At 46.9% G+C, this 15,348-nt stretch overlaps 1 protein-coding gene across 1 annotated transcript in view; it reads right to left on the bottom strand.

Annotated features, from left to right (window-relative positions):
- Positions 1-15,348, bottom strand: part of IL6R (interleukin 6 receptor) — a 44,067-nt gene that overhangs the window by 12,894 nt on the left and 15,825 nt on the right. Inside the window, exons 3-8 of the mRNA XM_063106055.1 lie at positions 15,090-15,213; positions 11,825-12,006; positions 11,369-11,535; positions 10,744-10,885; positions 2,181-2,224; positions 941-1,052 (exon numbers count right to left, since the gene is read on the bottom strand). Of these exons, the coding sequence (XP_062962125.1) occupies positions 941-1,052; positions 2,181-2,224; positions 10,744-10,885; positions 11,369-11,535; positions 11,825-12,006; positions 15,090-15,213 (771 nt within the window). The remainder of the gene's footprint in view (positions 1-940; positions 1,053-2,180; positions 2,225-10,743; positions 10,886-11,368; positions 11,536-11,824; positions 12,007-15,089; positions 15,214-15,348) is intronic.

The raw sequence follows: 15,348 nt of genomic DNA, 5'->3' as shown, positions 1-15,348 counted from the left end.
CATTGGTGAGGGGGCTGGAGATGACTCAAGGGTCCTTCTGCAGCAGCTCTTGAACGCCTGGCCTCCTGCCATCTTCCCATGCCATTTAAGGCCAATTTCAACGAGCGTCCTATGATTCTCGCTGCCGGACACACTCTCTCAATTCTCTTGATTCCATTCTGCTTTATCTATGCCTTCCTTTTGGCCTGTCTCACACTTTGGTCTTTGTTAAAGTCACTAATTTCTCTTTGTCAAGGCCTCCCAGTGTACTGTAGAGTCCTTGAGAGCAAGGATAGATTTAATTCCCTCTGAGTCCCCAGCTGTGCAGAGCTCAGCCGCAGGTATTTAGCAGGTCCTCCACAGGGGCTCTGCACCATGGTAGGGTTTTGCCCCTGGGATGGTGCAGCCTGGGCACCCAGCAGCAGGGGCAGGAAGGAATCTACACAGGTAAGGGTAAGGAGGCCAAGGACTTCCTCAGAAAGCCCAAGAGCTGTCAGATGGAGCTGTTCAACTGCTGAGCCTCTGGAGTCTGGACTCTGAGTCCCATACATCCATCTAGTAAAACAAACACAGGACCTGTGATCTCTGTGATCTTTCTTGATTCAAATGTTGGTAAGTTTTCCTGATCTCACAGGAATAGAGAATCAGAAGCACTGAAATCAAGGGCTCCCAAAACAAATATTTCCTTCAACAGGTATTCCATTTTAGATTCCAATAATTTTGTTTGCAGCACATTCGTTTGTACTGTGGGCCGAGTGTGAAATATTTCACTGATTTTTCCGGCTCTTCTTATGGCCCCCTCACTGTATCTTAGCTAGCAATATCAAATTTCAACACAAAGTAATAAAAGAATATTCTGCCACTGATACTCTGCCAACCAGTCGAAACAAGAAAGGACTTTCTGCAGAGACAAGTCTTGTGCCCCTCAGACCATAGGGATACAAAAATATCCAGTCCTTACCTTTGAGGCTTGTTGTATTTGCAGAATCTCTGGGGAGAATATTATCAATATTATCATCATCATCATCATCATCATCATCATCATCATCATCATCATCAACAGTAGTAGGTGCCTAAAAGAGACATTTCTCACCATAAGTCCCTTTCTGTGGATCCTACCGTCATTCAGACCATCACCTCCTCCTCAAAGCCCTCCCTAATCCACCCAAAGCATTTCTTTCTCTATATCATGAACCTCCTGGCATCTGACCTTCGTCACCCTCAACTTTTTCACTATTACTTGTGCATTTGTATCCACACCTTGTCAGCTCAAGGTGGAAATTTCTTTCCATCTGCCTCTCCACCAAAAGCTCAAGAGCACAGCACCCTGCACAGAAGAGATACTCAGTTGATATGCTGAAGCCACAGTTGTACTTATGGGTCCAGTGCCAGGGCGCAAGTACCACTGCACACTGGGAAAAGCATGGACTGGACTCCTGGCTCTGCCCCTTACTATGTGATATGGGGCAGATTTCTCAACTCACGTGGGCCTCAGTCCTGCTCCCTTATAGGATTAAATGAGGATCAAATGAGCTAGCAAAGGCAAGGCTCGGAGTCTGGCGGGGCATGGCCAATCAGTGTCAATCAGTGTCAGTTCCCCTAGAACCTGTGCTAGGAGCTCTCTGGCCCCATGCATGGGCTCCACCTGTAGATATACACCTGCTGGTGCCTGGACAGCCCTGCACTGAATCTGGATAAGGTTCAGAAACCCTGGGCTCCTTCCCTGTGCTGCCCAGCTCCAGGAGTGGCTCAGCCTCCCAGCTTAGCGTTTAGGGACTTAAGGACCACAGGAGGAGATACAGCTGGATGGGAAATTGGATTACTCAAGGAAGTTGTTAAGCAGCTTCAGAGGTAATCCTCTTTCTGGCAAATTGTGACACCAGGAGTCCGCAGGGGAGGGACTCAGATGAGCTGAATGTGAGCTTTAAGCTAAGCCATTAGTGATGTCCAAAAAGCTCAGAGATGAAACAGCCACTAGACGCAGGGAAGTTCTGTACACCGGGCCAGCACTGCTGCACATTCTACAGCCCTGGGACAAGGGAACTGCTATTTCCCCTTTTTACAGAGGCTTGGAAAGGACAGGTTACACACCTACCACCTCATTTCTAGTAAGTGGCAGATCTGGGATTTGAACCAAATTCTATCTGGTGCCAGCCCACACTCCTAACCACTAGGACCCTTTTACAAGAACATGAGCTCACCTGCGTGGAGGGGGACACCATCTCAGCTTGAGGACTCCTGGATTCTGCAGACAGAAGGAAGCATCGTTATTAGTCATTCAAGGACCCTGGAGTCCCTGATGGGCTCCAGAAGCAGAAAGTTCATCACAATGTTGTTTAAAGAGCATAACACTGGAAATAGCCAAATATCCAACCATAAGGGGCTAGCTATATAAATTATGATATAGCCATATAATGAAATGGCCTTTAAAAATATGTTAGGAAAAAAAAGTTTGGTTGGTTAGAGCATAATGTTACAGCACCAAGGTTAAGGGTTCGGATCCCCACACCAGCCAGCCACCAAAAACAAATAAACAACACAAAACTTTTAGAAAAATGTTGAAGACATTACATAATGTTGTATGAAATATGTAACACAAGATCCATATAGTTTGATCCCAAGTGTCTAAAGAAACATATATATGTCATTATTTATTTTTATATTACATTATATATCATAATATATATTCACACACAGGAAGAAAAAAAAGGAAGGATACACATCACCAGATATAAGCAGTATTAACATTTTAATTTTCTTCTATGCACCTTTTTGCAATAAAAAATATACAACATAACAACAAATTCTCATCCACCTGGATGGGTTTAGTACACCTTGCAGGAAAAGGGATATGGACCTGGCAACCTCACAGGGCCCCTTCCCCTCCATGGGAACAGTATTTCTGCAGAAATCCCTGAGGCAGAGGGAGGCCAAGTATCACAGTGAGAGCCCCGACACAAGGCCAGGCTCGGTGGCAAATGTGGGCCCAAGGGACTAGGCGCTGAACCATGAAAGTCAATGAGTGGAATGTTCTGGATTTCAAAATATTTCCTTGTCAGTTCATCATTTTTCCATCAAGAAGTTAAAAATACCACAGAAATGGTTCACACAAAGATGACAAGCCTCCCTGAGCCAGAAGTAGCATAAGGAAGGACTAAAAAGGGGTGGAGGAGAGGATGACCCTACCTTTGCTCAAGAGAGAATTTCCAGCCGGAGTGTGTGCCATCCCCAGAAGGGGAGAAAATCACACTCCAGCATCACTGGAGGGAGCTTAAGAACACAGCCACCCTCCTCACTGTACAGAGAGGGAAAGCAACTTGTCCAAGGTCACACAGCACGTTAGCCTAGAATTGAATGTAGAATTCATGGGAGGGTCCCAGTTTCTTATTCCTTTGTGTTCCTCCCAGCCTCGCTTAGCAGAGAACAGTTAGATTTATAGCAGGGGGTGACTGAAGGATGAACGGAGGGTGTGGGGGTGCTAGAATGAAAGCTAAAGCGAGTAGATGGGGTAGCACTAAACAGAAAACATGGGTGACCGGGCCGAACCCGTGGCTCACTCGGGAGAGTGTGGCGCTGGGAGCGCCGAGGCCTCAGGTTCGGATCCTATATAGGGATGGCCGGTGCGCTCACTGGCTGAGTGTGGTGCCGGTGACACCCAGCCACAGGTTCTGATCCCCTTACCAGTCACAAAAAAAAAAAAAAAAAAAAAAAAAAAATTTGGGCTGGCCCATGGCTCACTTGGGAGAGTGTGGTGCTGATAACACCAAGGCCAAGGGTTCAGATCCCATATAGGGATGGCTGGTTGGCTCACTGGGAGAGCGTGGTGCTGACAGCACCAAGTCAAGGGTGAAGATCCCCTTACCGGTCATCTTTAAAAAAAAGAAAAAAAGAAAACATGGGTGACCATGGACAGTCATTCAGCCCAGTGGTTCCCCAGACCCAGCCACAGCATCTTCTGGAGCCTTTTAGGCCCCACGAGACCTATGGCTTTAGAATCTTGGGCATGACACCCCAAGGGCTTTTAAAGGGATCTCCAAACCTAAAGAGATGTTTCTGGAAGAAAGGGAAACCCATGTAGTTTCCACTCTCAGTCCTGACCCCCACCATGGCATGTGGTCCAGAGAATGACATTTAACCTCTGGTGGATCAGATTTCTGGGGGTAAAGTGGGAATTTTATTTTGGTATTACCTCGAATAATCAGAATGTTACCAGCATGAAGTGTTTCTAGTGCAGAATAAAAGTCTTAAATAACAAGGTTTTTTAAAAAGCTTCCTAGATGACACTGGAGACCTTTGATTCAGACCATTTTGTCTCCTGTGAGATGCGGGCTGGAGCAAACTTTGCATCGTTGTAAATAATAATCATTTCCATTTTACAGATGAGGAAACTGAGGCTCAGGAGGAAGTAACTTAGATTAATCATATGAACAGCATACTAGTAAAATATTGCTAATATTACTAGCACCAACCTTTGTTGACGTTTACTATATAGTTTCAGTAGCTCCATTTCCTTATTCACCTTCACTGTGCCATAGGAGGCAGATACCATCAGCCCAGTTTTACAAATATTCTGAGGCTCAGAAAGGCTACAGAACTTGCTTAACATCAGGAAACACATTTTTTTCTCTTTAGGTGAAATAATTTAACATTTCTATTCCAGTATTTTGTATATCTTAATGTTTCACTCCAGTTACCATGATGAGTGAAAAGGGAGAAAGTGACGCTCACTGGCCCCATGTGTGAGGTTGTGACAGTAGTGGTGACAGTGGGTGATCACAAAACACGGTGACAGCAATACTTGACATTTATTGAGCACTTACTGCGTGCGAGGCACCATTCTAACCACTTTACATGAATCAACTTGTTTAAATCCTCACAACATTATTCTGAGATAGGTGCCGTTATTATCCTCACTTTACAGAAAAGGAAACAGGTGCAGAGAGGTTAAATAACTTGCTCAAAGTTTAGTAGCATGTGGCAAATCTAGAATCTAAACCAAAGCTGTCTGGTTCCAAGTATGTGGTGCAGGAGGGAGGACCTGGGCAGATGTCTGGGCAGAGAGTAGAGATAGGAATCCAGAGCTCAAGAGGCAGGTTTGGCAGGAGACACAGGTAAAATAGTCATGCTACTTTATTACGTTACATTCATAATAATGGTATTTATTACACATTTATACATGCCAGACTCTGTGCTAACCGCTTTCCGTCTTGTTGAAGCCTCATAATTCTGAGAGACAGGTGTTTTGGTTTGGGGGTTTTTTGAGGCAGGCATTATTATGCCCACTTGACAAATAAGCAAACTGAGGCTGAGTTAGGTACTTCCCCAGCTAGTAAGAAGCAGAGCCAGAAAGTAGACTCAAGTCTGTCTGACTCCACAGCCAGCACTCTGTACCAAGTGGCAGGTGACACGGTAGAAGCAGGCAAGGTACCCAGTGGAATGGGTGGTTTGAGAAAGCTGCAGAAAACTGCACAGAAGGAAGAATGAGAGGGGTGCCATGTGGAGGAGTGAAGCAGGGCACGATCTCCAGAAAGGTGGAACCAAGCACTCTTTAACCTGCAGGATGAGGCCGGCCCGTGGCTCACTTGGGAGAGCGTGGTGCTTGACAACACCACGTCAAGGGTTAAGATCCCCTTCCCAGTCATTAATAAATAAAGAAATGAAATAACCTGCAGGATGTCCCACGTGGGGGTCTGAGAAGAGGAACAAGACAGAACTCCCCTAGAGGAATAGCCAAAGGGTTTGAGAAGATAACATGGAGCTACAGGTATGTAGGCCAGGGCCCCAGCCCTAGCCTCGGGGCACCCATGTGCCTTGCAAGTACAAACCTCTAGCACCTCCTCCAACTGGTGCTACTCCCATTCTTGGGGAATAAGAGAGTTAAAGGGATTTGTGACAAGCAAGAAATAACCCTTATACCTAATGGGCTTTCCCCAGGCACTTCACCCCATGCTCACTTTGAAAAGGGCCTCTCAGGGGCCCGCAAATTCTATGTGCGATCAGGGAGACTTCCCCACCAGGAGAGGACAGATCCAGGAGAACTCCCACTCAGGAGAGTGCTGCTGACAGCGCCCCGTCCACATATAATCCCTGCTCCCTGCACTAAGGGCACCAGCCTGTTTTTCCTGCCCTAACATCAGTGGCACAATCTTGATGAGCCACTACCACCGGGGCTGACAGCAGTGGCCCGGCCACGCTGGCAGGAGCAGGGTCCCCAAGACAGTGTGACCTTCATACAGAAGGCCATGCTGGGGCCACAGCCTCAAAGGGGCAGCACCCGCTGAAGTCCAGACTCCCCAGCCCCCCTCCTTCCACTCCCAAACGGGCCCACCAAGGCGGGCCACCACCTGCCTCGCTCAGATCTCCCATCCACGCACCTGTCCTCCAGCCTCACCAAGCAGCTCCCCATCACCCTCCCCTTGTTCACAGCTCCACGCTTCACACCTGCTGTCCTCTCCACCTGCTATCTCCATTTTTCTCTCTGAGACACTCCCCCAAGACAAAACACAAATGTCACCTCCTCCAAGAAGTTCTTCTGCTATCTCTAAACCACTTCTGCAGAAGTGGTGGCCCCACAGCCTTATTGAGCTATATTACAATAGAGCACCCCCTCCCAGCCCCCCAGCACGTACTAAAATCACCAGGAAAGCTTTCTCGAACTACCCACTCTACTTATCCCTCCAGATTCCAACTCGGTGGGTCCAGGATGCCATCTAGGACAGTGACTGTGGTATCCCCATAGCTTCACTTTCCTCATCCCAAGAACCAACATTGTCCTGTAATTGCTAATCCCCTTACATGTGCAGTATGAATACTTTTTCACTGGACTTATAAAAACTCTCCAAAGGAGACAAGATAGGCCATATCATCCCTACTTTACAGATGAAAAGACCAAGACTCTGAGAAGTGAAATAATTTACTAATGGCATACAACCTAATTCCCAGGTCCAGTGTGTTTGACATCTGTGTTTCCCAGAGGCCAACACCCCACACCTGGGAGGCAGGGTTGTCCTGTCTCTCTGGGCTTTGACAGCTGAAAGTCCTTGGGGTGGGAAAGCCCACTGATGTCATATCTAGTGCATTGGCTTGTCCCAAACAGCTGAATGACTCCACTGTTGGTAAAACACAACTCACCTACTATTCTACCAGCCCTCTCCTTTTCCAGAACTGCTCCCCAATTTTCAACCTAAATCCTTCTAGAATCAGAATCACTCAAGTTCTTCTTGCTCTGCCAGAGCAAGAGGTTTCTCTCTTGGACATATTCACCACTGGAGTTCTGAAGACACCCCCCTTCTGCCAAACCACATACGCACAGGATGGGGAGCTCAAACTCTTTGGCAGCTTATGTGAAAAAAATCATGCATTCTATCTGAGCTCACATGTTCACTCCAGCAGGTCACAGAAGCACAGTGACCTGAGGCTGGAAAGTCAGAGACTGTACCCAGTACTGGCCAGATGGCCCCTGCTATGCCATCTTCCACTGGAGGGAGGATGTCACCAATTTGAGAAGGACATCCACAAATAAGACCAGATTCAGGGGAAGGTGACCAGACAGGTGAGGAACCTGTAAACCATCCCATGCAACAGCCTGGGAAGAGGAGCCCAAGCAGGTCCTCTGGGAACTCCAGAAGAATTCAGAGAGAGCAGACTAGGACATTTGTCATGAGTCACCCTAGAGGACAGAGCCAGGGCCAGTGAGGCCAGAGTTGGGCTTACATGAGAAAGAACTTTCTTCCTGAAAGGACATTTCTCCAAAGAAGGTATACAAACAGCTAACAAGCACATGAAAAGATGCTCAACATCACTAATCATTAGGGAAATGCAAACCAAAGCCACAATGAGATACCACTTCATACCCATAAGGATGGCTATTATCCAGAAAATGGAAAATAACAAGCGTCAGCGAAGATGTGGAAAAACTGGACCCCTTGTGCACTCTGGTGTGAATGTAAAATGGTGCAGCTGCTGTGGAAAACAGTATCTTGGTTCCTCATAAAATTAAAAATAGAATTGCCATGTGATTCAGCAATTCCACTTCTGGGTATGTACACAAAAGAAATGAAAGCAGTGACTCGAACTGACATTTATACACCCATGGTCATAGCAGCATTATTCACAACCAAAAGGTGAAAGCAACCTAAGAGTTCCTTGACAGATGAACAAATAAACAAAATTTCGTTTCTCTATGCTATGGACTATTATTCAGCTTTAAAAAGGGAGGAAATTCTGATGCATGTTACAACATGAATGAACCTTGAAGACATTCTGCTAAGTGAAGTAAGCCAGTCGCCAATGGACAAATACTATCTGATTCCACTTATTTGAAGCACCTAGAACAGTCAAATTCGTAGAGACAGAAAGTAGAATAGTGGTTGCAGGGGGTGGGGGTAGGTTGAATGGGTACTTACTGTTTAACAGATACAGAATTTCAGTTCTGTAAGGTGAGCAACAGTTCTGGAGATGCACAGTGGTGAAGGTCGCACAACAATGTGAATGTACTGAATACCACAGAACTGTGTGCTTAAAAATAATCGAAATGGTGAATTTTATGTCATGTATATTTTGCCACAATTAAAAAATTTTTAAAAAGAAGGAACTTTCTAACAAATCAGGAGTTTTTAAATCTGCTTGAGTACCTAAGCTAAGTGATTGGTAAAACAGGTAAAACAAGTGTCAGTCTGTATCCAGAGCATTTCCTCTGTACCATGTTGTAACTGATTTTATCCCCTTGCAAAAGCCATATTTGCACTCAAGGCCATATTGATGTTCTACACTCAGATAATGAGTGTGTTACATTTGTATATACTCAAAGTATATACAAATCAAAGAAAACCATGGACAGGTCAACGCAATCTAGCTTGAAGGATGTTCTGATTTATTTAAATGGTCTTCCTAAGCAAGATATAGTAGTTAAGCTCCCGTTCTTGTCCAGGTCTTAGCAGAAAATAAGCTTTTGAGAAGAGGGCCCAGTAGCAAGCTGCCCCCTGCTCTTGATGAACAGGAGGTGGAGAAAGCACCAACAAAGAGCTGAGCCTGCATTTGATATTATATGTGTCTAACTAAGACAACACCCTAAGCCCAAAGCCCACTCCTCTGGCTCTCCCCAGGACAGGAAAGACAAGGGGCAAGGACCCCATAGTTCAAAGTCAGGGACAAGGACGACCCATCACATCGTACCATCCAATCTGGGAGAAAATGCATAGCCTTGTAAAAGTCTCCTTTTTGGTGTCAGGGCTGGGAGAAAGTGGCAGAGGTGGAAATGGGACTGGGCAATTGATGTCACTTCTATCTTTTTCTCTTTATACACACACTCTCAATAAATGGGTATCTTCTTTTTTTTATTTTATTTTATTTTTTTGATTGTCAAGTATGTAAGAATGATTAATTTGGTTCAGCTATGTCACAGAACTGAAGAGATCTGCCTACAAAGTGTGCCTGGAAGCCACTCTACGATAACAACACTGGGAACAGTGAAATGAGCTGCTACAAAGGGTAGTGAGTTCTCTGTCTCTGGACACATTCAAGCCCACGCTGGTTGACCACCTCTGGGCTGTGGTCACAAACAGTTCTGCATTCCAGGTCTGCCAAGTCCTAAACTTTCACAGCAGGGTGTCAGTAGATACTGTCTCAAGTTGTCTTATCAGAAAAAAACTCAGCCATACATGCTTGCTATTTAGAGTCAAGGAGAGCGCCAACAGTAGGACTAGAAACAGAAAGAGTCAAACGGCTTCCTAGCTGGACTAGAAACAGAAAGGGATGGGCCAAGGGACCACTGCTTGATATTATAAGCCTTTCTTTACTTCTTTGTCATGAATTAATTTGATTTTTTTAAAAAACTTTAAAAGTTAAAAAAAAAAAAACTTCCATGGGTTAAAAGAAAATATTAATCATGCAGTTACTAAATAATATATTTCCGGAAAATACTTGACAATATGGAGAATGCTCATAATATTATATTTATATATCTATACACAGATATACACACATAAAAATACACATAAATGTACCTAGAAAAAGGAAAGAAGTGTACTAAAATGTTCTCACTTATTTTCTTTCTTTTTTTTTTTTTTAAAAGATGACCGGTAAGGGGATCTTAACCCTTAACTCGGTGTTGTCAGCACCATGCTCTCTGAAGTGAGCTAACCGGCCATCCCTAGATAGGGATCCGAACCCGTGGCCTTGGTGTTATCAGCACCACACTCTCCCAAGTGAGCCACGGCCGGCCCTCTCACTTGTTTTCTGTAGGTGGTAAATAAAAATACTGGTGATCATCATTATCTCCTTCATGTATTTCTGGAGTTTTTCATGTTCTATAACAAACACGCTAATTTCAATAGTCCCCAAAAGGCAATTATTATTACTTTTAACAAATAAAAAGCATTAGCAACTATCGTAGATTAAATACAATCATATGGCTACAATTCTTTGCAGCTCCTCCCATCCAATTGCGGAGTGATTGTCACCCCCTGCCCTCACTATACCCATTCCCTCCTCCCCCAGCTCCCCTGACTCTGGGCTACAGGGAGAACCACCACCAGCCACCAGCCAGCACCACCCAGCAGACACGTGAGTGAGGCCACCTTGGGCCATCCAGACATGGTGGAGCTGCATTAGTGATTCAGGCAAAGCCAGCCGAAGAGTTCCTGGTTGACTTATTTTCAGAATCTCAAGCAGATCGTTTTGGGGTGACTTGTCACACAGCAATAAATGACTGATAAAGTGACAAAACTGAAACATCCCTTCTTTCTTCTAAGCCCTCCACAGTACCTGTCCACGGGGTGCCCATGGCCTCCGGGCTCCACTCACTCCACAAGCCATGCCCAAACTCCTCCTGGGCCCGAAGTTGCACCACATGCCTCATGCCGCTCCAGGCGTCGTAGATGATGCAGTGATGCTGTAGATCCTTGACCTGAGGGTGGGAGGCACCTGAGTCTGGGATGGGGCCCGGAGGTGGTGCTGGTTAGGCAGCTTCACAGGGAGACGGCGCCCTTCACCACCCAACTGGCAGAGATGCTCCAAAGTCTCAGACCAGCCTGGAGGCTCAGGGTGAGACGCGGCTGCCCTCGGGACCAACACGGGCTGAAGCTGTAACTCACTGCCCCCACCCAACGCACTGCAGCATCCTGCAAGCCACAAGCCTTGGCGTGCTCACAGCCCAAGTCCCTTCCCTAGCCGTACTCTGATTCTCACAGACAGGCCTGTGAAGAGGAGATTGGTCTGGTAGTATTATTCTCATTTTATAAACAAGACAACGAAGGCTCAGAACTGAAAAGACTTACCCAAGACCATGCAGGTGGTAAATTACAAAGCAGGGCCTAGAACCCTATTCTTTCTCTGCTATCCTCAAGAATCTAGGGGCACTTTTCTGTCCAGAAGTAAACGATAAACTTACCATCCATGTTGTGAATATCTTTGACCGTTCAGCCCGGTATCGAAGCTCAAAGCGTAGTCTGTAGAAATTTGAGTTCCAGGAGTGGGGGTCTTGCCAGGTGACACTGAGCCGGCGAGGTTTTCCATCCACGGCAGTGACCGTGATGTTGACCGGTGGGTCGGGCTGCACTGTGGGAAAGTGAGCATGGCTCCTGTGCAGCAGTCAACATGGTGCAGAGACCCATGAAGAATCTGCAGACCCCCATCCAGGCAGGACCACCCCAGCCCCAGACCACTCCCCATGCACACCTTGACAGGGCCCACGTCCATCAGTCTGACCTCCTGGCAAGCAACGCCCAAAAAGCACCAGCTCACCAAACCCCTCAACCACCCCTTCCCTGCCCCTTCTGAGAAGTCGATAGGAGTATTAAATCAGAAGAGAGGAAAACAGCGGGAGGGTGGGGAAGAGGTCACTTACGGATTTCATAACCATCAAATATCTGGGTTTTGCTGGACTTGCTCCCAACGCCGTTGGCTACGCACAAGGACACTATGTAGACAGAATTGTCTCCCTCCGGGACTGCCAATTGGCAGGAGAATTTCTGGGACTGCTGAGAATACTGGCAGGGCTCCTGGAATTCTTCTAGTGGACTGTACTGACTGTCGGACACAAAGCAAAGGCAGGGCTTGCCTATCAGTTTCTGCACTTATTCAAGAGTGGAGAGAAGGTCAGGGCCAGGGGCTAAGAGCTCAGGCTCTGAAGTCTAACCCTGGGTTTGAATCCCAGCTCCAGACTTACTGGCTTTTGTGACTGAGTAAATTATTCAATTTCTGAGTATCTTTTTTCTCATTTGAAAATGAGAATGTTAATAATGTCTACCTCATAGGAGTTCTGTTAGGATTAACTGAAAAATGTATGTAAAACATCTAGTTTAGCACCTGGCACAGAGAAGTGAGGGTGCTGGACTAGAGGGCCCAGCCAGTCACTTAGGCAGCAGCTACATGGTAAGCTCTGGGTTTCTGCCAGGTCCTGTGTTCTTGGAGCTGTGGGGAAATGCAGAAATTAATCGAGAGACCCCACCCTGGCCTCAGGACATGAACAGAAAACACCCACCCTCAGATGACTAGACACCCAGTAAAAATGTCATTCCAGAAGCACAGAGTGCTAGAGAGTTCACAGAGAGATGTGGTATTTCCGGCAGGTGAGTCCAGAAAAGGATTTTGGGTGACTGAAGACACTGAAGTGAGTCAGACACCATCCCACTTGGCCTGGAGCCTGACATTTCACCCATGATGACGTGTATGGGCATGTGAGGCACGGCAGCCACTCGACCCTGGGCTAAGGCTGAGTCCAGCACATGGGACAAACTCTCTTCTTCTGGGAGGCCTGCCCCAACTTCCCAGTGTGAGTTGGAGTCTCCCACCCTCCGTCCCTCAACGCCCCCCAGGCTTCCATCCCACCCAGCACTGGGAAGGCTGCTCATCAGCTGGTTTAGTGTCTGAGGGCAGGAGCTCCCACAGCCCCAGCACAGCACTTCATCCAAGGCACACGCTGAACTCGCCAAACGTGGAAGGAAGAGTGAGCAAGCTTAGTCGGGGGAGGGTGTGAAAGTGGGCCACCCAAGAGGAAAAGCAGGGCCCACAATCACCTCTTTCCAGGGGCCTGTTTCACCCCCAGCAGTCACAGAGCCAGGGGGCCCTGAGTGGATACAGGGTCCCTGAGGCTCCCCCTCCCCACTTTCCTCATTTCAAAAGTACTCAATAGCTCTGCTGTCTCTTCAAAGCAGATGCCAGCCCCCAGGCTGCTGGCAGGAGGAGGGTGTGAGCTAAAACACTTGTCTCCTACTCTTACTGCCAACAAAGTATTCTAGTTGAAGTGTCAAAAATGAATAAGCTTTCCATGCCTGGGCTGGGAAGCTCAGGCCACTGTGTCTATCCTGTTTAATCCTGTCTATGGACGAAAGCCTTCCACATCCCAGACAATGTATATCCAAACCCAGCTTTCCATTGCGAGGCTTTCTGGTCTTCTCTACTTGGAGTGTGAGATAACAGTCCTAATGGCAGCTGTACCGTTTGCAGATGGGTAATATACACTCCCAGTGTAGAGGCCAGAACATAAATATTACTGCCAGCCACCTAGTGACTACCTGGAGACAGACACAAATGGAAGCCAAACCACCCTGTTGAAGTCACTGCTGATTTTTTGATACAATAGTCCCCTCCTTAACCACGGTTTCAGTTAACCACAGTCAACCAAGGTCTGAAAATATTAAATGGGAAATTTCAGAAATAAACAATACATTTTAAATTGTGCACTGTTCTGAAGTCTCACATCCCGCCCAGGAAGTGAATCATCCTTTTGTGCAGTGTATCCACAATGCAGACTCTGCCCGACATTAGTCACCCGCATCCTCTGCTCCTGACATCCAGCATCCCCATCATCATGGCCTGCAGGATCACCCAAAGCAGTTGATCCTCCTTCTGGGGTACTGTCAGGTCAAGAGTAACCTAACACTATGTCACATGCCTGCGTCACTCACTTCACTTCATCTCCTCACGTAGGCATTTTATCATCTCACATCATCACAAGAAGGGTGAGTACGGTACAATAAGATTTTTTTTTTTTTTTTTGTCTTTTGTCTTTTTCGTGACCAGCACTCAGCCAGTGAGCGCACCGGCCATTCCTATATGGGATCCGAACCCACGGCGGGAGTGTTGCCGCGCTCCCAGCGCAGCACTCTACCAAGTGCGCCACGGGCTTGGCCCCAGTAAGATATTTTGAGAGAGAGAGACCTCACTCCCATAACTTTTATTACAGTATATTGTTATAAATGTCCTATTTTATTCTTAGCTATTGTTGTTCATCTCTTACTATGCCTAATTTATAAATTAAACTTTATCAAAGGTATATATCCATAGGAAAAAATATAGTATATATAGGGTTCTATACTATCCGCAGTTTCAAGTATCCACTGTGGCATCTTGGAATGTACCCCTCAAAGATAAGGGGGGACTACTGTACTCTGATGACTGACAGTTCAAACTCAGTATAAACATCTAAACTAAGGAGACCTTGGTGTGGGGATGGAAACAGGCAAAACTGCAGAGGTCGGTTTGTTTTCAGCATCTTCCACCTCCTCTACACCCATGCCTGAACCCATTGCAGGTCCTCCCACTCGAGCAGGGACCCCCAGGCAAGGTGACTTCTCTCCCCACCCATTACCACTTCCTCTCATCTGCCTTTGTAATGCAAAGAGCCTGATAACCTCACAGGGTCAAGATACTGATAATGGGCTCCCAGAGACAGGGATATCTGCATCTTCTTCAGAGCAACGCCCAAAACCTTTGAACTTTTAATGAAATCAGACAGAATGGGATTGGATTCCCAGCAGAGCCCCCTACCAGCTAGATAACCTAAACCAGGCTGATCAATCTCTCTGAATCTCAGTTTCTCCATCTGTTAAGTGAGAAAAATAACAAACACTTCTCATAGCTGTCGTGATAGCTAAAAAGTTAATAGGACCAAGTACGAAGTGCAGTGCCCAGCACAGGGAGAGTAGTCAAAAGAAACTGAGTGCCCTCCTATTTCCTCCTCCTTATCCCAAAGGCATTACTTTCTATAACACTTTGGAATCCCTGGCTGGCCAGCTCTACTGGGTTCCTTTGCAAGCCCCTCCACCACTCCGGGGACCTCAGCGAGGACGGTGTGGACATAAACACAGGGTCCAGCCCGAGATACTTACAGCTTCCTCACTACTAGCACAGCCTTGGTCGTCGGCGAAGGGGGCTTCGGAGGACTCCACTCACAACAAACCTTGCTGAGGGGGCTCTTCCGGAAGCAGGTGAGCTGGGGCTCCTCTGGGGGAACTGGAACGAGAGCACAGCAGAGTAAGGAGGCAGCGGGGCTTCCTCGGAGCGCATCTGATCTCATGGGCAGTGAGTGGCCTCCCCTCTGCAGGGAGCACTTGGCTCAGCCCCTGGCCCCTGGCCCTGGAGCCAGAA

This window comes from Cynocephalus volans, chromosome 8, assembly GCF_027409185.1.
Source record: "Cynocephalus volans isolate mCynVol1 chromosome 8, mCynVol1.pri, whole genome shotgun sequence".
NCBI lineage: Eukaryota > Metazoa > Chordata > Mammalia > Dermoptera > Cynocephalidae > Cynocephalus > Cynocephalus volans.
The sequence above is the reverse complement of the archived record's forward strand: the minus strand, read 5'-3'. Positions and strand labels throughout refer to the sequence as shown.